We start from the raw sequence: 26,150 nt of genomic DNA on the forward strand, positions 1-26,150 counted from the left end.
ATAATCATTACCCACTTAAATATTTAAAGGTTATAGAATACAGAGTGATTTAGGCAGTTTTCCAGATTTACCAGGATTATTATTGTTCCAGCTAAACAGAAATCATTGATTCTTGAATTATAAACTAATTATAATTTTATTTATGCGTTTAAAGGATCATAGATGACATCAAAACCCTGAACCAGAACTGTTGAATGTAAATGTTCTGTCAATACACAAAACTCCAGAATGAACACAGTAAGAGCTTCTTCTTCTCCTTTTCCTCCTCCTCCTCTTTACATTTGCGTAAATTGATAAATGTTGATGTTGTGGGTTTAAATTTCATTTTTTGTTTGTTGATTGGTCTACAATGAAAAATCTTTCCTTCCAATAGGTTTCTTTTGGTTTATTTCTCTGTCCGGTGTTTCTGTGCTGCAGTGAGATTACCACTTGTCTATATGAGATGTCTTTGTTTATTTCTGACTGCAAACAGAATGAAGTCCTGAAATAATGCTAAAAAAATACATCTTGGATATTATTACAGCACCAAAACACGTGCTGCTGAATAATCCTGCTGTCACCTCAATCCCTGCTGTGGTGTTCGACACGTTAATGCCCTCAGATCCAGGAAGGAGAACATCATGTCAGGAGATAAACACAGAAATAGACAAAGCAGTGATGAAGGCAAACCGTTATCCAGTTGTCCTCGTCTCCAAGCGCTCTTCCTCATTAACGAGCCTTCAGTGGTTTTGTTGTATACTGATACTAACGTGTTAATCAAGTTTGCGATCAATAATTCATCACCTGCAGAACGTTCGGCCGGAGGCGTTGTGTTCCTTTTGATGTCTGTTTTCCATGTTGTTCATTATGTGAGAGGAGCAGACATGTTCAGACCTGCACACATGAATATTTGATGCCTTCCATGTCACAGTAGCCAGATGTCCAGACGGTTGGTACTTAGACGTGTTCAGCCCAGCTTCATGTCACCATTTTTTATTTATAATGATAAGAAATGCTGCTAATTGATCCGGCCAAATTTATTATTATTTATAACAAAGTTGTTTTTTTTTTTTTTTTTTAAGTTTTTTCAATGAGTTTATTTGACAGGGACCACATACAGAAGAACTTTAAACACAGAGTAAAGATGCTCTGGACCAGATTAAAGACTTGCTAGTTTCCATATGCATTATTATTATTATTATTATTATTATTATTATTATTATTATTATTATTATTATTATTATTATTATTATTATTATTATTATTATTATTATTATTATTATTATTATTATTATCATTATTATTATTATAGTCCCTGGAGCAGGCAAGAGAGAAACCAGAAAACCAATACGTCACATTTGTTAAAAAGGATCTCACATTCACACAGTTAAAAAAAGTCATTTGGAGGATCGTCAATGCTGGCAGGTTTGATTTCTCCGGATCCATTTTTTTGTCTTTTTTTGAAAAGTCTTTAAAATCAGTTATAGTCTTTAGTTCAGAGGGGAGCTGATTCCATTCCGTTAAAAAGCAGATTGTCCAAAGGTAGTTTTACATAAAGGGATGCGGACTAGAAGAAGCCTTTGTTGTCCTGGTAGTATTTCCAGAAGTGTAATGAATAGATAACTTGAGCGGTGAGGGTGCATAACCATGAACAACTTTGAAAACCAAACATACATCTGCATACACGGCCATGCTTTCAGAATAAACCTCCCCATGCTTATCCAGTAAACCACAGTGGTGATACTGTGGAGGAAAAGACTGGACTGTTGACTTCCCTTTGGATCTCTGCAGTCATTAGCTGTCATCTTGGTTTCAGGTGGGATAATGTGGCTGCTAAGTATTGAACATGTTCTATAATTCTGAAGCCATCCAATAAGATCTAAATCACAGAGCTCTCAGATTCAACAGCAAAGTGATCCGTCGCATGCAAACTGAGACAGAGGCTCGTGGAAACATGGTGGTGTTAGTATTTGTTCAAATTATTGTCTTTGGGTCTGGAAAGGCCTCGGTCTTCAGGACCTGTATTTTGACTTTCTCCTTTCTGGTTGCTGCTGGAACCACTGCTCCTCCAGGATCTCCTCAGTGGAGACCTGCAGCACCGTGTTGCAGGACTTCTCCACATCTTTCTCTTCTCACAATGAATATTCTTCTGGGGATGTCACCAAACCTTTTCCCCACGTGGATTCACTCAACTGTCTGGTGAAAAACTACCGGTAAATTAACAAACTGATCAATGCTTCTGACCAATCAGTGTGCAGCCTCCATATCTGACCTACTGCATTGAAGTTTGGGGAAACGCCTGGAAGACAAACATCCAGTCAGTTTTTCTTTTACAGAAAAGAGGCTAGAGAACAATCAGTTTAAAAATATATAGAGAGCCAACAAACCCATTATTCCTTCAGTTAGAACAGACATAATAGATTCTAGTACGCTGCAGATCATGTATGAAGCTCATAAAGAAACTTCACCAGTCAATGTCCAGAACAGATTTACAAAAAGAGAAAGTCAGTAGAACTTAAAGGACCAGAGATCTTCATAGAACCAAGATTTAGGACCAAATTAATGCAACGTTTCTGTGAAAGGGGTCGATTTATAGAACAATCTAGATGAGGAATCAAAAGAATCTAAATCACAGCAAGATTTGAAAACCTAATTAAAACCAGCATATTATTAAAATACAAAGAAATGAAGTAAGAGTCTCATAGAGTTTGTTCTGAGATAAACTCTGATGGTGAGAGTGTCTGCAGCATCTCACACTTTATTTAGTTTGTTTTAATGCTCATCATAAACTGATGGTTTCGCATAAAGTTTATTCTTCTTTCTGCTCCCTTTCATTCAGAAGTTTGGAAATGTTTGTTATTGTTTTGTACTGAACTGATGTTTTCTTTTGTCAATGAATGAAATAAAAACTAACAAACTATTCAACATTTAAGGAGTCCATCTTCTGAAAGGCTGTCTGCTTGTTTAGATTTTTCTTCCCTCTCTGTGCTTCTAAAACTCTTGTCTCTATGATTTTACAGGAAGAATGCAAGCAGATCATGGCACGGCAGAAATCTAACAGCCAGTCAGACTCACACGATGATGAGGTTTCTCCCCCGCCTCCCAACCCCGTCGTCAAGGCCCGCCGTCGCCGGGGAGGGGTCAGCGCCGAGGTCTACACCGAGGAGGACGCTGTCAGCTACGTACGCAAGGTCAGCCTCAGAGGACGGATACATAAACATCTATTCACCAACACACACGGTGTCTGTATGCACATTTCTGCTTCTGCAGACTCATCGATATGTTTCACATAGATTCTTTCAGGCAGTGCACGTCCTGTACACACTGACACAGCTTAACACTGCTCTGTCCAGAAACCAGGGAATTACAGTAGGAACTATTAAAGTAGAGTCTACTACTATAGTAATAAGGAATCACTGATGTTCTGATGGTTTATTTGCTGAACACATTAATTCTATTAACACCTACGGAGAGCAGAAATGCAAACAGAACAGTGTGAGTGGGAAGGACATAAACAGTTAATGAAGAGGCTTCAGCATTCAGTTTATTTACAGCAAAATAAGCTGTTTTTTGAGTCATCTCCTGAACAGATGCTGACATTCGGTCTGTGATAGATTCTGCTGACAGTTTCCATCTTCATCAGTGAACTTAACGAAGTGTTACGTCCAGCCTAGGGGTCGCTCGAACGCAACATGAATGGCGTCCTTCAGAGGTCTCAAGCAGCCACACAAAACACTTTTACCTCTGAGAAAATGAATCATTTATTTTACAAGAAAATGTGATGTGATGTTAAAGGTTGTGGTTAACATAAACTAATCAGTGGTAATGTATAAATGAAACAGAACAGACTGAACCACACTGGCCTAACAAAGTAGAAGGAGGCAAATTAAACACAAAGTCTTACCTCCATCTGTGACTAACACAGGAGAAAACGGGTTAAACGGAGAGTGGCAGCTCACTCCATACATCAACCACACTACCTGCTTGTACTAAACAAAGAGCTCTGTGCTGGAGCTGTGGTCTGGGTGGGATGCAGTGAAGGATGGTCTGCTCATCTGAACCTCCCTGACCTCCTGCATCATCCTTCCACCTTATGTACCGCTGTCCTTGGTAGCTCAACCAATCTCTTCGTCGGTACGGCACAGCCCTATTTCAGTATTCATTAGGTGTAAAGACAGGAAACACTCAGAAAGTACAGGAAAAACCACACACATAAACAGTGATAACTAAAGTACCCTTTATTATTTGTACAGTTGTTTTCGACCTAACAGATCTACGGATCTACAGATGAATTCTTTAGTCCACATTGGAGGTCCGTCAGTCGGATTATAAACACCAAGATCTGCTTTAGTCAGAACATTCAGGTGTTTCTGGAAACACTGTGTGGAATCTTATATCTAGAGGTTTCAGTTTCTGTCAGACTTGAATTTAAATTATCTTGAATGCATCGATGTCTGGAGGCATTGCAGGGTCTAAAGTCTTTGTCATACATGAGTACATGTAAAAACTGATTAGAAACCCTGCAGTGTTTATTCATTCTCCAGGAGCAGTCCAGGTGTTTTTAAGGCCCTACTGGAATTCTGAAAATGCTTCTTTTATATTTGCAATCTTAAAAATCACGTTAGAGCAGGTAACACTGCACACAAGCACAAATTCTGAGTACTTGAAGACATGATTTCTTTGGTTTACATTGGATTTACTGTGCATGTCTGCTTTGTGTGACGCTGTGGTTTACAAATGAGATAAAATATTCACGGTTTTTCTTTGAGGACAACAAGACTGTTAGAGTTATCAGTCCTCTCATAAACCGCCATGTGTCCATTCCGTAATTTATTGTTGCTGAAGAAAAGAATCCTCTCATGCCAGAAACTATAATTCACCTCTACACACATGCACACACACGTGCACCAGTAGGTGTATCGGTACTGCACTTGTTCAATTGTAATTACCTCGATGCGCCATTAATTGCTGGGTAACGACATAACGGCATGAACCCCGTCACCACGCTGCAATCGCACGGCCACTGGAGCATGCAGTGTGCGTGTGTCAGGTGTGTGTATGTGTCAGGTGCGTTCAAGCCCTCATGCACTGAGGCCTCTACCAGACGCTGCAGTTATGTGCTATTGGAAAAAGGCCCGTCTCCAGCCTGATTCTCTTCACTGTCCTCCACGATCTCATGGACTCACTGACAGACACACACACACACACACACACACACACACACACACACACACACACACACACACACACACACACACACACACACACACACACACCTGACACACACACCAGACACACACACACACACACACACACACACACACACACACACACACACACACACACACACACCTGACACACACACCTGACACACACACACACACACACACACACACACACACACACACACACACACACACACACACACACACACACAGAACGATTTGCAGCCACGTCAGCAGCATTTGAAACAGAAATGACTTCATGTGTTTCCCAAACACAACAGACCCATCAGTCAATGAAAAATTCAGTTACATGAAATGAAGGCATTACATGAACATGAAAGCATGAAATCACTGCGGGATGTGAGAGGATTTCTTCTTATCATTCATGTACCACACACACACACACACACACACACACACACACACCTGACACACACCTTCCTACACGCTCCCTTCCATTAGTGGCTTCACTGTGAGAACCAGCAGCTGATTGGAACTCGATCAGTCTGTAAACCTGCTGCTCTGATTAAAGTCTTACAGTGTTGAGAGTTTTCACACACTGAGAGGCCGGTCGGTCAGAACAACAACATCATGCTGTATTAAACGCAGTTGATTTTGATTTTAACAAAAAGGAATTTGCAGATGTTGGCAAATACTTTAGTCCTAAGTGTTAATGGAATTCTGAACTGATGACTCTTCATCTGGGTCATTCCAGAGCTGGAGGACCTTCTACGTCCCAGCCATCAAATTTCAAATAATCCATGTAGAAAATACTAAAACATGCAGTAGTTGTGTAAATGTTCTTGTCCTGAGACCAAATCTAAAAAAAAAACTAAGAGAAAAGAATGTTTGAAAATATTTTTAAAATATCAAATAAGTCTGGAGTTCCCCGTAAAATGCCATTTTTCTCTTGTCCCACCCCCTGATGACCAAACTGAATCTCTAATAAAATCTCATCCCATTGTCAGCCTTGATTGAATGTCTCACTCTACCTCATATTATCAGGATCAGACTAATTCTTTGGACTGTTTTCCATCAGTCAGTTTGTCCTCTTGGTCAGCAGTAACAGCAGCTAAATATCTAGCTTCTACTGCTGAGAAAAAGATCACATTAGCATGGATTAGCAACCCTGTTACTGTGATTAGAGTAGGGTTAGCAAACAACACAGAAAACATGGAATAAAAATGCTACCATTGATGTGGAAGCTGAGCCACTCAATACCTATTATTGATGAATATGGGCCAGAAAACTGTAAAAGAGAAGGTTGATTTTTCAAACATGTTGAAGCCCAAATGTCCTCCAGGTCTGGAATGATCCATCAGTGTTTGCGACTGAAGCAGTAAAATCACTACAGAACCATATTTTCACATCTGGGCCAACTATTGTAACATTAAACTGACCAGTAAAAAATTAGTCCGTCTGAATTATGAGTTGTCCAAAAGCTTTTTCCGAGCCGGAAACAATCCCAGAATGACGTTTAATCATTTCCTGGGTGAGTCGGAGCTTGAAGATGAGTTTAAAATCTGTCCTCCAGCTGCATTTCCTGCTGAATCAGCCTGTTTTTCTTTCTGTCCACTGAGTATCTGTTCCTCAGCTCTACAGACGGATAAAATGTTGGTTCCTCTGTGTTCTACATGTTGGTGAGGTTGTGTGTGTGTGTGTGTGTGTGTGTGTGTGTGTGTGTGCGTGTGTGTGTGTGTGTGTGTGCTCAGCTCGGTGAGGTTGTCTTCATGTGGAGACATCTGTTGCTTTAATGTAATTACAGACTACCCCCTCCTCTCTCCCTCAGCCAGAGACTAAACACACAGATATACGCTCCTGTTCAGTGATTCTGCAGAACGATGGCTTCATACAAGCTTCTTCTCTTCTTCTCAGACTGCTTTCCTTTCTTACTCTGCAGTGGAAACAGCAGAAGGTCTCTTTATAAACTTCTGTGTTCAGTCTCTTTGTTGTGGCCTCAGACTGCCGTTCCATGAAAACACCACCGGGTCTGGGACATGAAAATGCATGTTTTATGAATGAGTTCAGAGCTCTTGTGAATTTTTAAGGTCTGTTTGACATTTTGAGTGTAATCGCAGAACAGATGGGCTTTCCCAAAAATACACAGACACACATGTGGGATGTTTCTTTCAGAGTTTGCCAATACGCTGCTCTCTAATTACTCTATTTAGTCTTCTTTTGAAGTGGGTGCCATCATGTGTTTGTGCTGCTTGGTTTTATGTGTCCACCTGCTCCGTGGAGCTCCAGTCCTCCCCTCTGTAACAGACTTCATTCTTTGTCTATGCAGGTGATTCCAAAAGACTACAAGACCATGACTGCTCTGGCCAAGGCCATCTCCAAGAACGTGCTGTTTGCTCACCTGGATGACAACGAGAGAAGGTACAGAACCAGAGAGACACCTTTAGTGGGTCTGCACCACGTCCTCTGTGTGTGTTTGGACTGAGTTCATGTTTGTAAGCTGATAAAACCCTGAACAGGCCGTGGTTCCTGCTGGGTGTTTGCCCTAGTGGCCACTGAGTGCCAGTGTTGTCCTCATCTGTAGCTCCGGCTGGACATGGACAGATGTGGCAGGGCAGGAGGGGGTGGGTCAGGGGCAACTGGAAGTGTCTGGGTATGTGTTGTTGCACTGTGTTGTTGGTTGCTGTGGTAACTTGTGTGTATATCAGTATCATATTGTGCATTCGGACATAGGCGGTGGAAAGCTTGGAAATCAGTGATTCTCCATAGTTGAGTCTGAGTGAGAGAAAGATGCCAGTTTCCGTCTTTCCCTCCCTTTTTCTTGCCATCTGCTCTCATTCTTTCACATTCCTCCTCTGCTCAGCCGTTCTCTCGCCGTCCTCCCATCTGTCCCAGATCTCCAGTGATGCCCGGTCTGGCTCCGGCGGGGGACGGGGTGTTGTGGGAAAGGCTCTCGGGTGGCTGGTGGTCCCGCCCGCCAGCTGGAATAGTGTTTCACTGGCGGGGAGAATCCATTATGCCCCATGGAGAGGAAAACACCGGAGCTTTCCTGTTGGCTGAAGTCTCCACGGACCAAACCCAAAACACACTTTTTCCACTCTTTCATCAGTTAACAATCTACCTTGTCCCTCGGAGGCACGCAGGCCTCTGATTGCACGTCGCTGCCTCTGAAGTGGCCTGGAGCCGGGGGCAACATGTGATAGCTCCGGACAGCTTGAAAAAACGTGTTCTTGGGTGGCTAATGTGGCAGATTTGAGTTACAACAGAAAACTATCTGGCAGGAGAGCATATGCCATCAGGGCTTAATGAACCTAAGGCCTGTTGGCATGCCAGGCTGTGTAATGCTGCTGAAAGCATGCATGATGTAGAATTTATTGGACTGGCTGTCATGTTTGTTGTCTCACTGCACACAGCTAGCATCAGACATTTAGAAGGATGTCATTGTTGTGGGATTTGTGGGTGGACATGCAGCTAGTAGAGGCTCTCAGCTGGTCCTTCAGGGCCTTCCTCTCACTGATCGTACAGCGTCCCTCCCTCTCTTCTTCTGCTCTTCCAGCTGATGACGTTGGACGGCTGCTTGGCTGCTGGCGGTTCGGTCGCATTGCGGTTGTGTTGCGGTTGTTGCGCCTGGAGCCCCCACAGACAGAAATGTGTGGATGTTTGCCCACTGTGGCCTTCCAGCATTAATGAAAAGCTGCACATTGAACCAGAAGGCCTGTGCTACATGGCTGGGTGCTGTAGATTACGCTGCATGTTCCCACTGGTGAGACTTGACAGAAGGTTTTCCTGAGAAGCTGCATCTGTGATTTCTGCTCTTAAATGTTGGCCGGTATTAACCATCTCCACTAGGATGCTAGATCCCTCATCCTACAAGCAACACAACAGAAATACAAGCCAAACTCTGCATCAGAGTGAAGAATAATGTTTGCTTGTTGATGTCTTCTGTCGTTGGCATTGATGAAGTCATGGTTTGAAGTAGATCAGGTTTCTCTGGATCTGCCAGGACTCAGATCAGCAGATGGAGTCTGACTACATCTCTGCATCTGGATATTTATGTTATCGGACGTTGTTGCAGGTAGTTGTTGAAGGTAGTGGAAGCTGACAGTGGCTCCGGATGCAGGCCTTTATTTGACACGACAGGGAAAAAAAACTGTATTTAATTACAGGGGGATGAAGTTAATGCTGTCATGGAGATGAAAAAAGTTCTTTGACTTCTTGTTGGCTTTGCGCTGCATGTTTTTCTCTTTTGTTCAGCTGTTTCCTTGTTTGAGGTGAATGTGTGAGGAGCAACGCAGCGCTGATAGCTGTGTGTGTTATTAGTCACTCAGCGGTTCTGTAAGCCGAGCGCCACACGATTTGTTCGGCCGTTAGTGCTATATTATGCTATCATCCCTTTCAGTAATGAGCATGATTGAAAACAATGAAGATTCTTTGTTCCTGCTCTCCTTTTCCTCTCAGCACTTTTTTCCTTGTCTTTTCCTCTGTTGCTCTGTCTCTGATTCATAATCTAACTTTCTAGGAATCCAGGAGGCCGTACTGTAAGCTGTGGACTTTCCTTAAGCTCAGTAACAGACGCTACTTGACAGAGCTGTGTTTTCTTTTTACTTTTATAATTCTCTTGTTTCCTTTTAAAGTGATAACGGCTCTGCAGCAGTCATATTCTGTGCTGGATTCTTGCATGTCTTTTTATTTATTTTTTTGGTTACAGCTCAATCCAATCCCACATTTCAATCAGTAATAATCAAAATGTGCAGTTTTACAAGCACATTTTAAACCATGTATAATTTAGTTACAGTACAGTCTATTTTACTCGTCCTTGACTTTTTCTGAGATGATCCGTATAAATAAATGGTGCAGAAGTGTTGACTGTCTGAGTTTACATTTTAACGTGACTCCATTTACACACATCTCATTGTGCATGACTGAGAGTGATTTCGATTAGAGTCCAGTAATCCCAGTGTTTAAACCACTCTGTACATCAACATTACACACTAGATGTCATCCCAGGATGTTTTCAGCGGTGAAACTGGCCCATTAGTTTTCTGTTGGGGCTGAGATGAGTGTGTGTGTAATTACAGGAATGAGCCAGACAGCAGAAAAATGATCCAGGAGGGCATCTTAGGACAAGCAGAACCTTCAGATCACATCTACTTACTGGAGTGTGGCTCTTTTTGACTCTTCTGTTTTTTACTCTCCGTCCTAAAACTCAACTAACCCAAAGGTCATCAAGCAATGACAGTTTATTATTAGTACTAGATCAGTGTTAGATTACAGATGTACCTAAAATCCTTTCTGGAGAGTCCATGAACTGTAGTTTTGATCCTGAAGAGGATCAGAAAAGAACAAGGCTGAAGCAAACACACACAAAAACCACCAGAGGATGACAGGGAATGTATGATCATGAGGAACACACACACGTGCACACACACACGAAACACACACACGAGTAAATTGTGAAGCATGCATGTCAGAGTGTTTTCCCAGTGTGTGTTTCTGCTGCAGCTGGAAGCGTGGAGTCTTTGATTAACACACCATTCCATATGTCAAACTTTACGGCCTCACACACTCTGAGCTGCTCCAGCCGTGTGTGTGTGTGTGTGTGTGTGTGTGTGTGTGTGTGTGTGTGTGTGTGTGTGTGTGTGTGTGTGTGTGTGTGTGCGCGTGTGTTGCCTGCGTGTGTGTGTAATCCATCTTTCCTCAGCTGTCTGGATATGAAATCTAAACATGTTTTGCCACCTGACACATTTCAACAAAACAGTTTTTTTGTTATTAAAAGGAAATTAACGTTAAAAGTGCATTCTAGCTTATTGTATTTACAGCATTTGAAACATGTATTATTTAAAAGTAACCTTCAGAAGATCTACACTACCATTCAACAGTCTGGGGTCATCCAGATAATTCCATGTTTTCCATGAAAACTCCCACTTTTATTCATGTGCTAACATAACTGCACAAGGGTTTTCTAATCATCAATGAGCCTTTCAACACCATTAGCTAACACAATGTAGCATTAGAACACAGGAGTGATGTTTGCTGGAAATGTTCCTCTGTACTCCTATGGAGATATTCCATTAAAAATCAGCTGTTTCCAGCTACAATAGTCATTTACCACATTAACAATGTCTACACTGGATTTATCATTCATTTAATGTTATCTTCACTGAAAAAAAGTGATTTTCTTTCAATAATGAGGACATTTCTAAGTGATCCTATACTTTTTGAACGGTAGTGTACATTTAAAATGAATTAATTTCACATATTTCGGGCTTGGTTTTGCCCCACATCTTGCTGTAATAACAGCATGTGCTCCAGCTGCACACATTTAAGCCTGGTAATGAGATAAGAATAAATGATTTTCCCCACAGATCTAAATCAGAGCGTTCCTAACACCTCCAGACGTTGTTTCATTCTCTCCACCTTTGGTTCATCAGTAATTAAGACTTCTTCTAGTCTCTAGACTCAGCTGGTTGGTCTGGTTTCCACTCCTGAGGAGAAGTTTGGGGCCTTTGCTTTCCTGCTCTACTTGTTGCATCTGCTTAGGTAAAATATACTCTTTATGCCAAGGAGCTAACACGATTTAGTTTGTTTGTGGTTTTAAATGTTTCTAAATGATCAGAATTCATCTTTACTTGAAGGTTAACAGAAAAAGACAGCAAATTATTTGATGTGGTCTCAGTTTTCTTAGATTTGCAGTGCACAAATGTAACCAAAGTGCAAAGTTTGGCATATTAGCAGAAAAGCAGAGGAGGGTGAGCGTGCACTAAAGCTCAGAGGACAGTGTGTTTCATCATCTCTCTGACCTTGGCAGGTCTCTGTTGTCGCCGTGCCGTCTTCTGTTTGCTGCCCATTAGCTGCCATAATGACCTCGTTATGATCTGACCGGACAAACAGACACCAGATAAGCGAGGAACAGGTGTTTGATTTCACTTTGTGTCGAGGTGCTTTGCTAACACCCAAATCAGTGGGCAGCCACCTGTCTCAATAACTGTACAGCAGTTATCATATTTTATCTCATTTTACCATCTGGATGAACAATTATCAGCCTTTTTAGATTCTCAGATTAAAGGTTTAATAGGAAATGATAAGAGAATCAGGTCATACTCTTTTGCATCCATTTGAATATAGTCTCAAGATTGCATCCTTATTGTTGTACATGTACATGCACATGCACACGTAGCCTGTTTGCCTCATCTCCCCCTGTTAACCCTTTATGACCTACCATTGGACCAGTCCACCAGGACATATTCTTACATTTTTACATCCTATAGTGACATTTTTTAGAGTATTTTTATTTGCTTTACATCAATATAACCCTTTTATCACAAGTTTTAATAATATATATTGACTAATGTCTTAACTGCTACAATAAATTGCTAAAAAGTGCAATAAACTTATATATAAACCTTTTATTCACATGTATTTCTAAATACAGAAATAGCATAGCTGTATCCCTCAGATTCGTAAAAAAGTTGCACGCTGTCCTGTAGTCTGGTTTATAAAGATTTTTGTTAGGTGTCCAGATTTTATATGCAGAAAGAATGATGGATTTCTCTGATCTGGTTTCACATCTACCACCAATCAGAGATGAATCTACGCTGGACTCTGTAGGGTTAAACACCCACTGAGACACAGTGTTTTAATATGTTGACCTGTTTAAACACTCATTCTTTCTTTCCTGCTGTAACAGTGCTTCTTATCGGACTTCCTCCTGAGGTGATATGAAGTGAGACGTGTGATAGCGGCAGGCTGTGTGTTAACGTCAGCCTGTTTCTGTCAGGTTTTCTGCACACCTGCCTAAGTGACCTTGATGATCTGCCTCTTTTCTGAGAACGAACAGCAACAGAGAGAAACCAGACAGGAGCAAGTCTTCAATAGGCCTCTGGGAAATCTTTCAGAAGGGCTTTTATTTTCCCCTCGACACAAACTAAACACACAAATAGAGACACATATATGCTCATCGAGTGCTTCTGTTGGCCTGCATTAGTCCAATGCCCTCATACCGCTGAACTGTCTCCTGGGGACTGGAAGTCCTGCTCTCTGTAAATCCACATAAATAGTCTGGCAGGCACGAGGAAACCCTGTTTATCCAATTTCTTGAACGGTCTTGGCAGAGTTTGCAGTCTTCTAGAATGCCGTTGCCATCTGTTAACAGGAGTTGTTAAATCTTTTTAGGTCAGGACCTGAACATTAATCAGACAAAAGCAGTGATTTATCCAGAGAAGTAAACCAGTTTTACAGTATTCTACGAGAAGCACCACAACAGTTAGAAAACTGCAGTTAACATTTTAAAGCAGAATATACTGGGGGAGGTGGCGGTTACCTCATCCTGCCAGCTTTAATCCTCTAATTAACAAGCAGAGTAATGAGTTGATGAAGTGACTGATTAGTCGACCTCCGACCCCTAAACCCCGACCTCTGCACCTGCTGACGGACAGGGGACATCTTCAGAGTGTGTGTGTGTGTGTGTGTGTGTGTGTGTGTGTGTGTGTGTGTGTGTGTGTGTGTGTGTGTGTGTGTGTGTGTGTGTGTGTGTGTGTGTGTGTGTGTGTGTGTGTGTGGGTGTGGGTGTGTGTGCTTTAAGAGGTGCAAATACAATAATAAACTAGAAAAGCCCTCAGAGATTGCAGTCCTCCTCCAAGGCTGCTCATTCCTCCATATGTCAGAAAAGCAGCATTTGTTTATTGATGATCAGAAATCATGGCAACATAGAATGTGTCCATATAATATAGATGTACCCACAGACAAAATGACCTTGTGCTGAGCACAGGTGTGTGTTCTGCATGTGTACATTATGTACAGATACCAAATCACGTGACCTAAATATGTAGTGGGCGGCAGGAATTGATGGGACTCAGAAACACCCCCACAGTTTAATCAGTTGTTCCTTGGATCATTTCTGACAGATAAGTCCTGATAAGTCCTCAGTGGTGGATTTGTAGTAGGATCACAATCATGTGACCATGTTGTGGTCCGCTAGTGACCGCCGTCCATGTGATTTTCAGATGTGGTGCGTTGCCGTGCGGGAAAATAGCATCTAGTGGACACACGCCTTTAGATCTGCGCCGCTCGCCACCATGTTGTTTGTGTATCAAGCGGGGGGGAGGAGGGGGGCGCACTCTGAACTACGGAAGCCCAGCGGGAAGGCGTTGGTGGCGGATGTTGATGAGAGAATCAATTTTCATTAAAACAAATCGACATTAAGTACAAACTCAAATTAATCGATAAAATCGATTTATCGCCCAGCCCTAGGTATCAGGAGACCAAGCGGTTCTAATGAACAGGTAAAAGGTTCCACAGACTGAGTGCAGCTACAGGAAAGGTCGCCTCTGTTTCTGTTCCTGAATCTGGATCTGGGACCTTTAAGGACCATCTGATCGGACGACCTCAGTGATAAAACTGGAGCATGGATAAATTAGATAAATAAGAAGGTGCCGACCCATTTAACACCTGAAAAACCAACAATAAAATTTTAAAAACAATCCTGAAGCAGACAGTGAAAGACAGAAAACTTATAGCGAAGAATAAGAGCCTTAAACTGGCTGACAGATCCGTCTTCTCTTGTGCTGCAGCGGAAGTTTATCTAACCATCTCAGGCCTGAGTGAAGGGACCAAACAACAGAGAGGAAGCGATGGAGATAGAGGACTGTCTGCCGTATCAGATGAACACGGCCATCATTATCATATTCGATAGCTCGCTAGAAATGACTTGAAACTGGAGCTAGCTCTGTGCTACAGTGGATGAGTCCATGTCACAGACAGGCTGTTTCTGAAACTACAGATGTGTGTCGGTAACAGAACACAGCTGCTTCCTACCTACATCTCCATCCCTTCACTGATGTCTGCTGTTACCATAGAGCTGCCCCTAGGGGGGGTTTCTGCCACACACAGATAAAACCAGAATTAACTGTCATTGGACTCATTGCTTCTTGTGGGGAGGCGTGGTTTTATTTACACTGCGTCAGAAAGAAGTTTTAAGACAGACGTGCCAAACTCATTTTAACAGGTTCCACATTCAGCCCAGTTTGATCTCCAGTAAAACCACAGCATAATAACCTATAAATGACCACAACTCCTAATGGCTCCATTGTTTTAGTGCAAAAATGTTCACATTTCAGGAATTATCTTTTTACGAAACATCATGAACAACCTGAAATTTCTTCAGAAAAATTCAATTTTAACAATATTTAGCCTCAATTTATCATTTCCACATTACAACTTCCAGATCAGAGTGTCTACAAAGGAACACAACATTTAGTCATCTGGAACTGAACCATAGAGGATTTACTGGAGGATCAAAACGATAAAAGTCAGACAAAAAAAGACAAAAAACAAGACAAAATATTACAAAAAAACGAGACACAGTGACAAAAAAATGACAAAAATTAGACAAAAAGTTACATAAATGACAGAAATAAGATCAAAAATGACAAAAATGAAAAACAAAACGACAAAGAATAGACTAACACAAGTGAGACAAAAAGAAACAAAACAAAAAAACAAGAAACAAAACAATAAAAACTTGAGATAAATGACAAAAGTCAGGCAAAAAAGACAAAAAAACAGCGAAAATAAGACACAAAATGACAAAAGTGAGAAACAAAATGACAAAATTGAGAAACAAAATAACAAAATTGAGACGAACGACATGAAACAAAACAAAAAGAGACAAAAATTAGACAAAAAAAATTACATCAATGAGAAACAAAATGACAAAAACAAGAAACAAAATAACAAAAATCTGACAAAAAAGACAAAAAACAACAAAAACAACACAAAATATTACAGAAATGAGACACAAAACAACAAAAGAACAATGAACAATCTAGTATTTTACTTTCTGATCCAATCAACTTGTCATGGTCTAGAAATGATTTTAAATTTATAGTTTTACTAATTTACAATCTGCAGTTAATGTCTTCTCTGGAATTTTTACACTTTGAGGGCCGGATTGGACCCTCTGGAGGACCGCTTTTGGACACATGTTGGACACCCCTGCTCTAAGATGACTGTGTGTTCGGTGGACCTCAGCAGACTGTCCTTCTTTGGACACAGAGCTGCTGGTCGACAGGACGTAGAGACAGAATGAGTGGACGACTGTCCCACCCAGACTTCTGCTTCTGGTGATTTTAGGATGTGTGTGTGTGTGTGTGCGTGCGTGCGTGCGTGCGTGCGTGTGTATTGGCTTTACGGTCGCTGTGAGGACTTGTTTCTCCGTATGTTCAGGTGGAGCGTAGTGGGGATGTTTGACTCTGATCTGTGTTTTATGACGGCTTCGTACGCACCGTGAACTAATTAGCAGGTTTATGTTGTGTGTTGGTCATCAGTGTTTGAGTGTGTGTTTGTGTTTCCTGAATCTCTGTGTGTTCTCATCCATGTTTTCCTGAGAGCCTGGTGGTCCTCCTGTTCCTCATTTTTAGAACTTTCTCTTCCTGACGGTCCTGCAGCCTCATTGCCGCCCACATCCAGGCCCTCCCCCACCGTCCCTCCGTCCCCTGCATGGCTTTGTGCTGCTGCCACAATGCCAGGGGCCAGGCGATGAGGTCACTCACCACAGGAGAGCTGCAGGCCTGACTGAACCTCCACCATCCAGCAGCCTCACCTCCCCCAGCCCGCTGCAGCTCCACAGCGGCACCTTCACGCCCAGCAAACCGCAGGGCACGCACACGTATCATCTGTAGGAAGTCTGTATCAGCCAGGCCAAATGTTTGCATGCTAGTTGAGAAAAACACACTGAAACACGCACGTCAGCAAGTGCACACATGTATGCACAAACACACTAGGCTGCACAGATAGCTGGAAAATTTGTCCTCTCTCGTAGCCTCTGCTGTGTTCCAACCTGTCCCCTGCTGCCTCCTCCATCCTCCACTCCATCCAGTTCTTCATCACATTCTCCAGAAAGTAGAGAGAAATGCAGTGATGTCGGTGTCTGGAGTCCTTTCAGAGCTCTGAGTTCCCTCCAAACTGAACCCCAGAGTGTAGGACAGTTTTCCAACCAGCTATGATTCATCTCTGCCCTTCAGCTGCTCAGGCCATCAGTGTGAGAGTGTGTGTTTGTGTCTGTGTGCGACTGTGTTATTGTCTGTTTGTGTGTAGAAGCATTTTCACGTACATGCACACAAGAACTCAGCAAGACGTGATGTATTTACACTGCCGTTCACCTAGAAATGTCCTTATTGTTGAAAGTTACTACAAATCACGGAGGAAAAAAATGAAGATGATGCAGCAGATCTGGAAGGAAGTGACATCATCACAGAACAGGAAGCAGACAAAAGAAAATGCAAAGAATGTACAAGAGAAATGTTGTGTTACTGTCCACATCTTCCACATGTTTTCAGGTGACTGAAAATCCACATGTGTGGATGTTCAGTCACCTGCAAACATGTTCCACATCTGGACAATAGCACGTCTTTGTTCTATAAAATTAACAAGGGAACAGATGAGGATTATCAACAACGTTAGACGATGGAAAGTTGAAGAAAAAAAAAAGAAAGTCTCTAAAACCTGTCGACCGAGGAGGAAAACACTAAAGGGACTATACACTACCGTTCAAAAGTTTAGGGTCACTTAGAAATGTCCTTCTTTCTGAAAGAAAACCAGTTTTTTTCTATGAAGATCACATTAAATGAATGATAAATCCAGTGTAGACATTGTTAATGTGGTAAATGACTATTGTAGCTGGAAACAGCTGATTTTTAATGGAATATCTCCATAGAGGTACAGAGGAACATTTCCAGCAACCATCACTCCTGTGTTCTAATGCTACATTGTGTTAGCTAATAGTGTTGAAAGGCTAACTGATGATTAGAAAACCCTTGTGCAGTTATGTTAGAACATGCGTGAATGTTCGGTACACATTCATGTTTCTTGCAGTAAACTGCAAGAGCTGGAGAAGCTGCCCTCTGTTGTGGATCTGAACATCTCAGATCAAATGTCCACAGTGGAAGAAGTCGTAAATCACCTCAGTGATGAACCTCAGAGATGATGTAGCTCAGGAGGAGAACATGTTTTAATCCGTTAACACTTCTAGACTGAAGCACCAGAGTGTGTCATGGTCGGGAGTGACTCCGGTCATCTGTGATCATGGACGGTGTCACGTTTACTTCATATCGATATGTAGGCTAAATGCGCCCGTGTGCAGCGTGACAGCAGCTTCCTACCGAGTGTTTGCCCCCGCTGTGAGGACATGATGTTCCTGCAACCCTTCAGTGCCTTTATAGCTCATCCAGGCCAGAAGTACAACCCACACACTGACCACCACGCACTGGCCGGGGCCAGAGCAGCCTAGCGCCTTGCAGAATAGCCGGGTTGGCCCATGGCCTCCTATTGTATACATCCCGTCTGCTTTGTCTACACTACTGCGATAGGTTCCAGTGCACAGTCACAGACAACAGTCTTGTTATAGTGTGTTAATTCTCCCATGACCTCCTCACTGGTGTCACTCTGTTTGAGTTTCATTTAGATTAGAGGCGCTCGGCCCATTTCCATGCTTGATAAGCTTCAGTATGGAGTATCTCATGGTTAGTGTGGCTGATTTTAGGCCAGCATAGAGCCACTGGGCTTTACAGGTCATAGTTTCCTTTAAAACTTCAAGAAGAATGCTGTCATCTCCACAACGCAAAGAGTGACTTAACTATTAAGATGGTTGTTGTGCACAATTACCTGGATTCAAATTGCTGTTTTGCTGCACATCTCTGTGGAAAGTTAATGTGATCTATTGATCTGACAGGGAGATCTGCTGCATCACGTCAATCAACAACTAGCAAGATTTTGTGACACAAAAGAAAAGAAGGAACTGAGATGAGTCAGGAGAGATCTGATGGGTTAATTCAGAAAAACAGGCGACACTATTGATGGTGGAAATAGTTAAAGGAAACGGGAAATAGAAAACTTGTTCCTCGTCTTTGATTTCTTCATCTCTTCTCTGCCATGTTTGCTGTTGTTACTAAGACGAGAGGTTAAAGAGCATTCTGACGGTATCTGCTTCTCTTTTCATTGCTCTGTTTTGTTAAAGGCCAGAATAAGAAGCAGGATAAACTCACTAAACCCTGCTGAGGTCATAAAATAAAGCTTCAAACTTCACCTCTGTTACTTTGTTGAATTCCTCGTTGGAATACCAGCTGAGGTGATGGAGTATTTTCAGTGTTCATGACAGGAGCCTTATAGCGCACACAGTAGCCAGTCATCAGTCCGTCCATTATCGAACCCACGGTGTCCTGCTGGAGGTTGTGAGCGGCTGCAGATTATCACCGCTGAGGTTGGGCCAACCACCAGCTAAACTCCACACAGAACCGTCTGAACCCTGGAACGTCTTCATCACCAACACCAGAACCACAAAACCTCTGAAGATACAAGAAGAGTAGAGAAGCAACAACTTTATTGAACAAATGATTTCCCTAAAAAACTCAAGCTTTCAAGTCTGAAGTTGTGGTCTAGTTAACAAGGCGCTAACATTAGCACGTTCCACGGTGTTAGCTGGTTGCTCAACACGGTTCAGGTCTGCGGGAAAAGCCTGACGTCAGTCAGATGTCAGCTAGTGAATGCCAGTTACTTCTCCCGTCTGCATGCACCTGGTGCACCATTGCCTCACCACACACACACACACGCACATTTATTTTTATTTTTATATATATATATATATATATATATATATATATATATATATATAAAAAGATGTGCGTGTGTGTGTGTGTCTGTGTGTGTGTGCGTGCATGTCTAATGTGCTGTGTTGTGTAAACACCTCTCAGGCTTAAATCCCAACAATTTGCGTCCTGCTCTGCGTCTGTTTTCTGGTTTTAGCTCTGGTGTTCTGGAGGAGGGTGAGGTATGGAGGGGAGGGGAGGAAAAGACTCGCCTGCGGGACGGCGGCATGTCCTGTGATGTTCAGCAACGTGTCCGGATACGTGTGTGTTTGTGTGAGAGAGAAAGTAAGACAGGCACAGCTCTGAGCGTCTGTACATATTGTATGGAGTCATTTTATCTATTTAATGTACGTGTGTGTATTTACTGGAATTAGAATCAAAATCAGGAAGCCTTTACTGCCAAGTGAGCTCACAGACATGAAGTGATGAACAGAGTTACGGTATTCAACAACAACTAGACAGTAAGAGGATAAATACAGAACCTAAATCTGAGAAATTTTAAATAAAAGTACTGTATGTAAAAAGAGAAGCATAAAAGTACTGTGTAAAAAAAACATACATGTGCCTAAACCAGAGTAATAAACTAGAATACAATTTAAATTACAGTATGATATGTTTGTATTCCATATGCCACCTCCTTCCAGTCACGTCCCCTGCAGACATCAGAGAGGTCGGGGCTTCGTTTGTCAACACCTGATCCAGTCTGACCCTTTTCTCTCTAAGTGGAGGAAGAGCTTCGCTTTTTCCTGCCCCGGGGCAAAGAACACAGGAAGGGAGGCGTTAGAAAAGTGTGAAAATCCACGAGTACTGAAGCTGTGATTCAGGCTGACAGCACGATGAAAATGAGTTAAATACGGCCGAAAAAACGTTCCAGTGAAGTTCAGAAAGGCAGCAGAGTCGGACACGTTAGCGATGTTTTCAGACTGACATCATGGTGCATCAGGTGGTGTGTCGGATCATCAGGTAGAAAACACACAAGAGCAGGAGCCTTTATAACTCAACAATCTAGTCTGAGATTCAGCTGATTATGTGAATCAGACTTTATTTTTAGCCCTTTTCCCTATCTGAAACCTTTAAAATTATTTATAGACATGATACAGAGGGAGAAGGATTGAAGATAGGAAACGGGACCACTCCTGTAAAATAATTCAGCTTTTAGAATAATAATAATAAAAACGTATATAACAGTTTTAATAACAATAATAATGATAGTACATTTTATTTATAGGCACCTTTCAAAACACCCAAGGACACTGTACAACATTAAAACACATTCACAATAACAACATCGAACTTAAAGATGTCAAAAGTTTCAGAGAACGAAATTCAGCAATTTTAAAAAACAGAAGAAAAAGAGGAATGGATGTCAGAGTGAGTAGGCTTGTTAGAACAGGTCGGTCTTAGGTTAGGGTTGGGGTTAGTGGCTTAGCGTTAGTTTTAAGATTAGGTTAGGAAAGGGGAAGATAACGTGATTAAAAGTGCACGTTACGGAAAATTGGCACAGGTCTTTACCATGATAAGTTTTTTTCTGAGGGTTAGTGGGTTCGCGTTAGGATTTGGTTAGGTTAGGGTTAGCGTTAGTGGGTTAGCATTAGGGTTAGGGTTTGGTGGAAAGGTAGAGCTGGGTGTTGTCCACATAAAAGTAAAACTGAATGTTGTATTTCTGAAATATACGGTCAAGGGGAAGAAGATAAATGAAGAGGATGGGACCCAGAACAGAGCCTTGGGGAACACCAGAGGAGACGGGAGATGCTGGGATGTGAATGTTTTTAACTGAGTGAACCGAATGCAGCCAGAGAGATGCGATGTGAGCCCGTCCAGGGGTGTGCATGACGAACCGATGGATGGATGCCAGTCTGTGGAGGAGGATGGATGGGAGATGGTGTCAGAAGCTGCACTCAGGTAGAGGAGGATGAGGATGGAAAAGAGTCTGGAGTCTGCTGCCATCAGGAGGTCATTGGTTATTCTGAGTAGAGCTGTTTCTGTACTGTGATGGAAACCAGACTGGAGCTGTTCATAGAACTGTTAAAGGGGGAGAGTGGGTTTCAGATTCAAATGTTTCCTCTGTATTTTTAGAGGAACAGCAAGATGGAAACGGGACGAAGGTTATTGAAGTTGTTTTAATCCTCAGAGTGTCTAAACAGGCATAAACTTACCATGAAGATACTGTCAGAGTCTGATGGTTGTTTTTCTGTCTTTCTCCTCACATCCTCCCTTCAACCGCTTCCTCACTCTTCCTCCTTACTCTTCCTCACTCTTCTGAGTGTGTTTTCCTGAAGAGGGCGTGTTTCAGGCAGTCGTCCCAGCAGAGAACGAGACTGTTCAACGTTCACGTCATTATCAGTTGTTGTAAAGCTATCCTTTTAGGGTGCATAAAAACCGGTGTGAAAAAGGTTCATCACCTCTGGTCTGGTAGAAGGCCTGAGCACTGGGTGCTTCTCCACACTTTTCTCTTTCCAATGAAACGTCTCTTTCTGTTCCTCTTCTGCTGATGTTGTCTCTCCAAGCCAGAGACAACAGAGCCGGTGCTGTCGTCTGTACTGGGACTGGAGGGGAGCTGATGAAGATGGATTGGCCTCTCGTGAAATGGCGTTAGCAGGCTAGCAGGTCCACGGTGCCCGAGCCGCTGCAGACTGATGTTATCACCTGAATACCGCTGATTGAAACCAGCTCAGAGGTTTCAGTTGGTGTTAGTTGGTCTGTCCTCTGAACTGGCGATCCCTCCCTGCATCACACTGATTGTGTGAATCACTGGAGGTGGTTTTTGTTGTTAATTATATTTCAGTAGCTCCTTTAGACGTAGCATCAGCTGGTGTTTTCCACCTGCAGCCTCCTAGTTAACGTGCTGTCCTGGATTTATATGTTCCTTTGCTCGTCTCACACCTCAGGTACTGCCGACCACTTACTGACAGAACTGATGGGTGTGATGTCTGACAGGGATTTAAAGTCATGGTTTTAAAGCTCCTCCTAGATTTAATTGGATCCTGGACCACTTCCTCAGCTGTGACCTTTGATTCGAGTTTTCAGACTGAAAACACACCAGCTGTTCAAACTCTGTCAGGTTTCACCAAAATTAGGTTCAAAATAGCCAAGAAATGGACCTTTGCAGTGCTGTGCTTCATTTTATATCAACAGCAGCTACTGCAAGTTAAACGGGTGAAAAACACGAGAGTCCATGAAGGCATCAGTTAAATACTCCACACAGTTAGTTTATTGGTCAGGGACATTTTTATAGAGACGACTCAGAAAAATCTACATCCCTCTGCCATGTAAATATAAAGAAATATGGATGTCAAGTTGTTTTCCATCTGTTAAACGTCTAACATGCTGTAGTTGGATGTAAACACATGGGTCATTCCAGAACTGGAGGACATTTAAGCTTCAGCATGTCTGAAAATCAACCTTCTCTTTTACAGTTTTCTGCTCCATATTGATCAATAATAGGTATTGATTGGCTCAGCTTCCACATCAATGGCAGCATTTTTATTCCATGTTTTCTGTGTTGTTTGCTAACCCTACTCTAATCACAGTAACAGGGTTGCTAATCCATGCTAATGTGATCTTTTTCTCAGCAGTAGAAGCTAGATATTTAGCTGCTGTTACTGCTGACCAAGAGGACAAACTGACTGATGGAAAACAGTCCAAAGAATTAGTCTGATCCTGATAATATGAGGTAGAGTGAGACATTCAATCAAGGCTGACAATGGGATGGAAAGATGAAAAATAGAAGAGAGGACATAACTTATTTTTAAAAATATTTTCACACATTCTTTTCTCCTAGTTTTTTTTTTTAGATTTGGTCTCAGGACAAGAACATTTACACAACTACTGTATGTTTTAGGATTTTCTACATGGATTATTTGAAATGGGAGGTAAAATGCCCTCAGTTCTGGAATGATCCACCGCTAAGGACAGGCGGTGATTTTTTAACAGCACTGGAGCACCTTTAATGTGACAGGGATCAAATTTAAGAAAACCTAAGGAAGACAGACTTTGTCTTTCCAACTCTCTTTTCTCTCCGACAATTTCTGCTTCTCCTCAGGTGGTCTGATCACTTTCCTTCAGCAGGTTTAAGCAGAAATCTGTAGGTCACCGGCCCTCAGGTGCTTCGGTTCTACATTTCCTGAGACACTCGTCTACACTTTAAGGCAACAGGATGCATTTACAGCCCTTATAAACCCCCAGAGCCAGGTGTGTGGGTTTAACACAGCGTGCTCCCTGCCCTCTGCTGGGTCCAAATACAGCATTTAATCACACACAACTTCTGGAGATGTATGTGAGTGTCAACCCATATCAGATCCTTGAAACCAAACTACCTTTAGCAGTTCATTGCTCTTAAGTTCTACCTGAAGGGTTTTTAAAAGTCTCCAGAGTTCAACAGACCTTGGTGAAGTAAAAGTGTGTTTTGGAGTTTATGGTGTTTGTCAGACCACATACAGAGGAAAAGGTCTGTTGAAGTTTAGAAAAGTGAAGTTTTTCTTTCTCCTTTACATCTTCTCTCTTATGTCATCGCCTCCAGCAAATATCCAGTACCGCCTGTGTCCTGAACACAGCAGCCAAACAGTAGAACCTTGTAAAAAATAGTGTGATGTTGATCCAAATTAATAAATCTTTACAAATAGGCTTTTTTAGACATTATTAAATGTGATCCTTTATTAACAGGATTTATTCTCTTCATATGTGTGTTTGCAGTACAGTTAATTAATCATGCTCTGTAGTCTAAAAGCATAAAATCCTTAAATTACTGCACTTTGTCTCTTATTTTATCTGCTAAAATCAGCCCTCCAGCAGCTGTATAGCCAGCTGCATCATTCAGGAAACCCTGTAGTTTGGAAATAGACAACGGTTATGATTGAGTGTTGAAAAAAAGGATCTTTGTGGCTTGGATTGACCACATAAGACACAACACTCAGTACCAGGGTTTTGAGTCTGGAGACCGATGTGAGGAAACGGACAGCAGCTGGCCTGACCTGCTCTTTTCTTTGTTTTTATTTTTTGTGCGAATACGGCAGCATGCCAGCAGCTTTAATGTCATAAATATCCTCCTGAATGCTTCACTGCTTTATAATTCCTCCTCCTTCACCCTGTTTTCTGCCGGCTCTACTTGCCTACAGGTTTATGTAAATCTAAAGTCGTTGTGTCTCTGCTGGGAGGTGAGTTTGTTGTTCCATGTGTGTAACTTTGGCTGTTTAAATACCAGACATTAAACTGTACACCACTTAGTCAGCCTCGTAAAGCTGCTCTCCAGGTTACTAAGATAACGCGCTAAATAATTCTGTTCACCACAATTATGAGTGAGAATCTGATTTATGTTTACGTGCTCAATGCTTGTGCTTCACACATGATGCTGACTAATCACAGCGGCGTACAGAAACCTTCAGGTTGTTCAGACTGTTCATAGAGGATCTCTACAGCTCTCTGGGAGCTTTCAGCTCTACAGTTAGTCTGCAGCAGAAGTTCTCCTCCAGTGTTGGTGAAGGAAACATCTCCAGCTCATCGTTTCATCTGCACCTCAGAGGCTGTTAGATGTGTAAAAATGATCATCTAACCAGGGGAACGTTTCTCTTCTTGCCTTTCACAGCTGTTTTACATCAGCCCACAGAACTCTCATGTTTTACTGAGTTTACATTCTGTGTCGTGTCCTCGGGCCTCCACTTCTATCATGGAATTATTCTGACTCACAAAACAATGACTATTGTTCTGATCAGCCAGAATCAACACCGTGAATTACTATCAACTGTGGTGGTGAAAATTAGTCCTTCAAGCACTAATGACATAAACACTGTGCCCGCCAAACCAGTGGCACGTCGCTGCCAAGCTGAGGCACAACTTGGAGCTGGGAAGCTCTCGTATGTGGTGCAGTTGTTGATTATTTTGGATGTTGTGAAACCTCCCCTGCCCAGATGCAGTGAGCATTCTGGATGGTGTCCCTGTTAAAGACTTGCGTAACTCAGCATTCTGCGGCCCATTAAGAAGCACAAAGACATGGCGGCACGCCGTGTGTTAAAGAGCCTCTGGTGTTAATGATGGCAGCGCTGTGTGTCCATGCTGTAATGTAGAAGATAAGATGTCTGCTGCTGAACAAATAAACAGCCATGCAGTAGGAGAGATTCAGAAGGAAGAGGGAGGGCGGCCGTCATCGCCAACCTGGAAGAACAACAAGCGAAGCCGCTACAACAAGCAGGCTGGTTTTATTTCTTTAGTGGCTGAAATCCCCCAAGCTAACCGCTTTTTAATGGCTGTTTGAGAACAATAACGGGCTGTTGCTGCTCAGCTGTGGACACATGTTGAAGATAGAGCGAAGGAACACAAACTTTTCCTTTCATTCACACAAATGCAACATACAATA

General features: G+C 42.2%; 1 protein-coding gene across 2 annotated transcripts in view; it reads left to right on the forward strand.

Moving 5' to 3' along the window:
• Positions 1 to 26,150, forward strand: part of LOC111562596 (cAMP-dependent protein kinase type I-beta regulatory subunit) — an 82,708-nt gene that overhangs the window by 15,323 nt on the left and 41,235 nt on the right. For both annotated transcript variants that reach the window (XM_055005132.1, XM_055005133.1), the window contains 2 exons: positions 3,000 to 3,170; positions 7,492 to 7,583. In XM_055005132.1, the coding sequence (XP_054861107.1) occupies positions 3,000 to 3,170; positions 7,492 to 7,583 (263 nt within the window). The remainder of the gene's footprint in view (positions 1 to 2,999; positions 3,171 to 7,491; positions 7,584 to 26,150) is intronic.

The sequence above is a fragment of the Amphiprion ocellaris genome, chromosome 19 (genome assembly GCF_022539595.1).
Source record: "Amphiprion ocellaris isolate individual 3 ecotype Okinawa chromosome 19, ASM2253959v1, whole genome shotgun sequence".
Lineage (NCBI taxonomy): Eukaryota > Metazoa > Chordata > Actinopteri > Pomacentridae > Amphiprion > Amphiprion ocellaris.